Source organism: Opisthocomus hoazin, chromosome 5 (genome assembly GCF_030867145.1).
Source record: "Opisthocomus hoazin isolate bOpiHoa1 chromosome 5, bOpiHoa1.hap1, whole genome shotgun sequence".
Lineage (NCBI taxonomy): Eukaryota > Metazoa > Chordata > Aves > Opisthocomiformes > Opisthocomidae > Opisthocomus > Opisthocomus hoazin.
Window position 1 is genome coordinate 42,202,342 of NC_134418.1, and position 6,893 is coordinate 42,209,234.

General features: G+C 50.3%; 1 protein-coding gene across 3 annotated transcripts; it reads right to left on the reverse strand.

Moving 5' to 3' along the window:
* Positions 1 to 305: 305 nt before the first annotated feature.
* On the reverse strand, positions 306 to 6,719 carry LOC142361413 (uncharacterized). Of its 3 annotated transcripts, XM_075420990.1 has the most exons (7): positions 6,682 to 6,719; positions 6,223 to 6,462; positions 5,178 to 5,237; positions 4,513 to 4,644; positions 3,712 to 3,858; positions 2,833 to 2,893; positions 306 to 1,311 (listed from the first exon to the last, which is right to left on the reverse strand). In XM_075420990.1, exons 2-7 carry the CDS (start codon positions 6,385 to 6,387, stop codon positions 1,175 to 1,177), a joined length of 702 nt encoding a protein of 233 aa, XP_075277105.1. In that variant the 5' UTR covers positions 6,388 to 6,462; positions 6,682 to 6,719; the 3' UTR covers positions 306 to 1,174. The 3 variants fall into 3 exon arrangements, with proteins under 3 accessions (XP_075277105.1, XP_075277104.1, XP_075277106.1); XM_075420989.1 differs by lacking the exon at positions 6,682 to 6,719 and having other exon boundaries at positions 6,223 to 6,515; XM_075420991.1 differs by lacking the exon at positions 6,682 to 6,719 and having other exon boundaries at positions 1,221 to 2,647; positions 6,223 to 6,509.
* Between the last annotated feature and the right edge of the window lie 174 nt (positions 6,720 to 6,893).

The following is a 6,893-nucleotide window of genomic DNA, read 5'->3' on the forward strand; positions in this document are numbered from 1 at the left end:
CGCGCAGGCTCTGCGTGCTTGCGACAGCGCGAGCTGCTCTGTTCAGCCAGCGGCCCAGCGCTGCTGGATTACGCTCCGTACGTGCCACCTCGTGCTGTGATGGCTAGTTACAGAACAGTATTTCTGGCTGGGACCGTAACCTCCACCCAGAGATGATGCAGTGGCTGAGCAGTGGGTTTTGGCAACAAACTACTCCTAGCAAGTCTCTCCCTTCAAAGGCAAAATCTGCTTTAAGCGAAAGGAGAATCAAAGCCACGCTACTTTCGGCTGTTAGCAATCACAGGAACCTCTCAGGGAGTCTTACTTTCTTTTAATGTACGCGAACAACAGTTTATGTTAATCAAGGAGAAAAACCCCAGCATTTCATTGCAGACTGTCTGGAGTTACGCCAGAAGTAACCGAGGGTGGGGAAAGTAGTCACGCTCGGTGCTCTGACGCCTTCTGACAGGCACTATACCAGAGAAAAAGGCACAGCACCTCTTTTTGAACTGCAGTGTTTGAATTACTTTACTACAGCAATTAAAACATGGATACCTTCGAATGGGCATCCACAATGACACCAGCAGTGTTTTGGCTGACGCAGGCAAACACTTGAAGGTAGAGCCAAAGCCAGAAAGAATTTGGCTACTGCGGCGCGTAGCCAAACTTGCAGCCGCCAGGGCAGGAAGCGCAGCCCCGCGTGAAGCTGCTGGCCGGAGCACCCAGGGCTGGGCTGCTGAGCGAGCGACGTGCAACCAGCAAAGGGCTGTGCAGGGGGGTCATCGGCTCCAGCTGCTCTCCTCATCCGAGTGCCTTTCCTAATAATCCCAGCCATTAATAATCTTAACGGTTAAAGTCACAAACAGCAACACTTGGTAGGCACCTTACGAACAAAGGGGTGCCAGAGTCCACTAGGACTTCCTCAGTACACAGCTTAGGGTATTTTCTGTTCGAGATTACAACAAAGGGTATAAAAAACATCTTCAAATATAAACTCTTAAAAATTTGAACATGTTTAGTCCTACGAATTTTACAAATAATTTAATGGACACTAACTGTCCATCTCCGCACCTCACCAATCCCAACAGACTATGGACAGGATTTGCTAACTTGCATATGCCAGGATTAATTTCATACTGCAGCTCCAACTTTTGATGATGTAGCTGTGGCAAGCTATTTTGGAACCAAGGGCATTTTAAGTGCACGTGTGATAAGCCCAAACTGAGAGGACTGCCTGGCGTTTTGCTTGTACCGTGCTTTCATCAGGTGAAGGTCTCCGTCTAGGTGTCAGAGTCCCTTTACTGGTGTTGTTAATGACAAAGACTTCAGCCTCTAGGGAAAAAAAAAAGAAAATCAAGAACAACTTATTTTCCTCTTCCCTTGGGAACAGGAAAGGCACCTTGTACGCTGCAGTAAGATAAATCTTAGCTGAGATCATTCCTGGAGTTACACGCCTCATGGTGGGCATGACTTTTTCTACTACTCACCACACTTTCTCAAGATGGGGACTTCACTTTCCAAGCCCTGTTCAAATGAACGTGCTGTGTTAATTGACACAGTGGGATAAGTAATCCACCACTCCATGCACAAGGCCTGCAGGCAAGACATTCACTCCACAGGCACCTCAAAGCCTGCCTGAAAGTCAATCATAAAGCACATACGGGAATTTTATGTAACTCAGGAGTTGATGGAAGTTGACTGGAAGCTGTAGTTCCTTGGTCAAGAGGACCAAGAGGTCTTCTAGAGAATCTCCAACAGAGGACCTTGGTGTAGATCTGTAATAAATTTTAGCAGAACGGGCCCCAGAATAAGCATTTTTTTAACTTTCAGTCTCCAAAGTCAAAATAGAAAAACCCGAACTAAATTCAGTGTAACTAAGTTATTCTGTAAGAGGAGCTACTGCAACTCCAGTTCCCACCACACTCCAGTATTACACTTCAGCACTAAAACTAATTGTACCGACACAAGAACATCCCACAGAATCCACATTTTGACAGAGGCAACCGAATGGCATTGGCAAGGCTCTGTATGATAAACTTCACCTGTCCCCATCCCTTCCAAGAAGAAAAGGAAAAGCACTCTGAGGCTCCGTAATGAACTGGGTCCTTCATCACCTTCACCCACTGTCACATCATCCAGATAATTCACTGGGTGAGGGGGAGAAATTGAGATAGCAGTTGGTGGGAGGAAATACTCCACAACCAGTTTCTTTTAAAAATTGTATTTAATATTTGAATGCCTAAGGCTAGCACTGCTAGACAACTTGCATGATGAATCTAGTGGAATAAAACATGATTTAAGCATGAAAGCTGGAGGAAAAAAATGCTCACGCTTTCCTGAGGCAATGAGGTATTTTAACTGTGCAAAGTCTGAATGTCCAAAAACCTCTGCAGATCTTCCCCTTTGCACCATGATTTTGCTGAACGCTGGACAGTTCTCTCTTTCTGTGTGTGTTTTTCAAAAGGCCAAGGAAAAGTGCATAACCATCTTTAAAGATGAAGAACTTCCTACATCTGTCTTGCCGCATTTTTAGACTAGTGGCTGTAAAACGTTCAACCCCTTTTTCAAGCCATTCTGATGTACGGTGGAGGTCTGGATGCGTCTTCCTCTGCATCTATGTCCTGGGCTGGAAACTGATCTGGAAAGTTAAAAATTCTGCCCCCAGGGCCTGTGTGAGGAAGGAAAGAGGAAACCATTAAACCTGGTGTAGACACTTGCACAAAACCCTGAGTTCCTTTGGGCTCAGCGTATTTTGGTTATCAGGATTCTGGCCTGGGATGTAAAGCTTATTCAGGATGTTCCTTCCATGTCCCTGATGAATATCCGAATACATGGAGGGAACGAGTTACTCACTCTGTACAGCGCAAACCATTTCCACAGCCTGATTTTGGTCCTCACTAGGTTGCAACCATTCCTATGAATGAAACAATGTCATCAGAAACCTCATCTGTGAGTTTGTTCAAGAAGATATACCTGAACTTATTTAAAAAGTTTGTGCAGTCCACTCCTCCTAACAAATTTTAGTTTTAAAGTTTAACGCAGCCTCACATTACACACTTGGTATCTTTAGTCAAGAACAGCTGCCTGCAACCTGTACCCATTAACTCCTTACCAAACAAGACAGTCGGGTGTACGTGCTTTGGTACTGCATCAGAGTTACTCTGGTAGAGCAGTAGCTGGTATTTACTGAGCTCAGTTAGCAGAGACACGCAACGTGTGCCCCACCACTTGAGGTAGAGTCCCCACAAATCAGCAGTAAAACGTGGTGTGTCATGTCCCCCCCCACTTCACATATGGTACCAGGGATATTTTTATTATTGAATTTGTAGGTTTAGGGATAAGGCATCTTTGCATGTAAGTATCAGTAAGTCTTTGAAATGCTGTAGCAGGAGCAATTGCTGGTTTAAGGGTGAGAGAAGAAGGAGCAGATATTGAGCAGAGCAGGAATTCATAGGAAATGGGACCACAGCAGCTTCAGCACGATTGGTTTGGAACATGGACATAACTTTTGCTATGTCTTACACGAGACTGTACATAAGAGTGAGGTAGTACTAGGAAAAATAAAAAAAGTATAAAACTCTTCTAACATCCACTTAATTTCTTACAATTAGCCCCGGAATGACTGGGGTAGAGCTGAGGTTAGGTTTACAGAAGAAAAACACATCTACCCAGTTTCTTCCCCTCCCTCCCACACCAGTGCAAATAAATGGGTGCCCTGGGCTCCTCACTCACCATCCCAGTAACGCTGTCATAGCACGAGCAGCGTGGAAGACTCCGGCATCCCAAGTAAGCCATCACCAGCACAACAAAAGCACTGCAGATAGATGCAGCTAGCATGGCGACGTTAGCACCCTTGACTACTTTATTAAGTACAAACTTCTGCAAGCAGAAAAGGAAATGTTAAAGCCACACTGCAGTTCAAAGTGAAGTTCTCCACCAAAAAATACTGCAACGACTGCCAGAACGCTGTGATTGCACTGTAGGTGGTTGATTCAGAGTGAGTGTTATTTAAGGTTTTTCTTCCTGTGCTCTGAAGAGCAAGCCAAGTGTGAACCTCAACCAGGAAAAGAGCAAGCGGTAAAATAAGGCTTCTGATTAAATGTAAGACGCTATGCAACGGCATCAGGTTTGGAAACAGCTTTAACAATGAGTAGAAACCCAAGGAACGGCTGCCCCTCTTCACGCTGAATATGAGAAATGTCTTCTTGCCATACTGCACCTTAGCAGCCTGATGTTTCGATTTGTCCTGCAATACACTAACAAACAGCTTCACCTGCCTGGAATGTCTGCATCCCCACAGGGAGCCATCGCTTGTACTGAGTCTGAGGTGCAGAAGGGCTAACTCCTTCCTTCTTTTCAGCTTTACTGCGGAGGCTACGCTTGAAATAATACCCAATTTTAACCAGCTGACCTGTAACTGCTGTAACTTCACCACCTGAGGTGCACCTAGTTCCACATCCAAGTCATGCCAAGTAACGTTTGCAGATCAGGACAGTCATGTTCCCCAGTAAACAGCATGATATCGACACTTACTGTATGGATAACATGGACTGGGGCAGAGCTCAGGTCCTCCTCTTCACCATAGTTCAGTGTGAGGGAGCTATAAACTATTACAATGAGGATGGCTACACAAGAGATTATGGAAGCAACTATCAGCACATTCACCTAGACAGAGAGATTAACGGAGAAAAAGACGGGGAGCAGGAATTAAACCTATCCTCTGGAAAATCAGTGTAACTAATACAGACAAAACGTACTAACAAGCACTGTAGGTACTGGCCTTTGACCTCCCGTAACACTAAAATGTAGCCGGTAGCAACAGTCACTTGGAAGCCAAACACAGTGCCCTAAGTGTCCACATGTGTATTTTACCCATGTCCCAGTACACAGGTGTATTTTAGCGTACACAGTTCTTAATATCAGGAACACCAAAAGAAATGCATTCAAAAGCAAGTGTTTTTACAGATTTTTGCTTGCTATTAGAGCCCGCGCTCGCCTGCTGCAGCAGAAAGCGAGGTAATGCTGCTGCATCCTCCTTTCGCTTCGGAAAGTAGCAGCTTTTGTGAAGGTAACTGGAGGAAATAAGCTCTTAATCCTGCAGAAGGACCAGACAGCTCATTCCCTGCCAATTTTCGATTGCCCTGACGTTTTGCCCCTGCCCCACACACACACAGCCACCCAGCTCAGCCCCAGCTTACCAGAAGGGGATTCTTCCTCTGAGAGGAAAACAAAGCCAGGACGCCGGGGACTCCCATCACCTGCGGAGCACAAAAGGAGCCGGTAACTGGGAGACCAGTATCGCATTCGGAAGATAAGCTACTATGGAGCAGATGAAAAGCCCTCATTTTCAAAGCTTGGATCAGAGTAACTGTAAGATACTAAATGGAAAGAGAATTGCTGATTTCTTCTGTTTTCCTCTGCGGCACCTCCCGGGGGCAAGGACACTGCGTGAAAAGCATCTTGCCCACCTGCTACGCCCACGGCAGCAATCCTGGCTTTATGGCTTTGGCCAAATAATAAAACTGATTAAGTAAAGTCCGATTAAAGTGCTAAAAACGCGCACTGCTTTCCCAAGTCACTGAATCATGGAATCATAGGTTGGAAGAGACCTCTAAAATCACCAAGTATGCACCTTGTAGATGGAAGAAAGACATTAGTGAAAGGAGAGGGGCAGTCTCTGGATGGATGGGGTACGGAGCCATAGGATGCTTTGGGTCGGAAGGGACCTTCAGAGGCCATCTAGCCCACCCCCCCTGCAGCGAGCAGGGACACCTTCCACCAGGCCAGGCTGTCACGGGCAGTGACATCAGGGCACGGAGCACCAGGGAGCGAGGACGCCCGCTGCCCTCTCCTCACCGCAGCACGGGCAATCGGTGGCACCGCACCACGGGACACGGAGCGTCACCCGGCTGTCCATCTGCCCGACGCGAGGATGAAGCGTTCCCCTCCTGCTCTTCAGCAGCCCTTCTGTGGTCAGCGCGCTTCTGCAAAAAACCCTGCCAGCTGCCGCTACGCCCCGCTCTCCGCGTTACCCAGCAGGAACGCGCTCCTTTGAGCTCCTTCAGAGGGAAGGCCGCTTGCCCTCTCCTGCCCACCCCACGATAAGGAAGCTTTCATTATCCGTGTTCCAAGCAGGAAACCAGGGAAGAGCTGGCAAGCAGTCCCGGCCTCCCCCCACCCCACGCTGAGCACGGGGAGGGGGACCCCACACAACAAAGCCCAGAACCCACGGCGCGGCCTCACCATCCCGGCCCAGACCGGGGCTCTGCTGTTGCCCAGCGGCGACTCCGCTCGGAAAACGCCGTCGACGAAGCCGCTGCCGACGCAGAGGGCGCTAAGGGCGGTCTGGAGCAGGCCCAGCCCCACCATGCTCCTCTGGTTGAAGACGAAGTACCGGTAGCGATCCATCCCGCGGCGGCCGAAGACCGCGGGCGGAGGGCGGGCGGCGCGCCGTGCCCCCAGCCCGGGGCCACCCGGCTCTTCCTGGGCGGGAGAAAGGTGGGGCGGGAGCACCGGCCCCGGCGGTGCAGAGTCCGTCTCCCGCCGACCGCAGCAGTGACGGCCAGCAAAGGCGCCCGACCCTCGTCCCCCGCCTGCCCGCCCGGCCTCCCGCACCGCCCTCCCGCACCGCCCTCCCGCCGCCGGGACCCAGGACGCGCCGCTTCCCGGGCGGGGTCCCCGCTGCCGCCGCCGGCTCCTCACCTGCGGCCCGGCCGGCCCTCACCGGCGCTACTCGGCGGTGGCGGCGGCTGCGGGCGCCCCGCCCGGCAGCGGGGCAAGCTCCGGCTCCGCCTCCGGGGGAAAAGAGTTCCGAGTCGGTGCGAAGAGGCACCAGAGGGCTCGGGAAAGGCCCTGCCCTGCCGTGCCGCGCCCGGCTGCCGCCAGGGCCAAGCCAGCCCCTGCCCCAGGGAGGC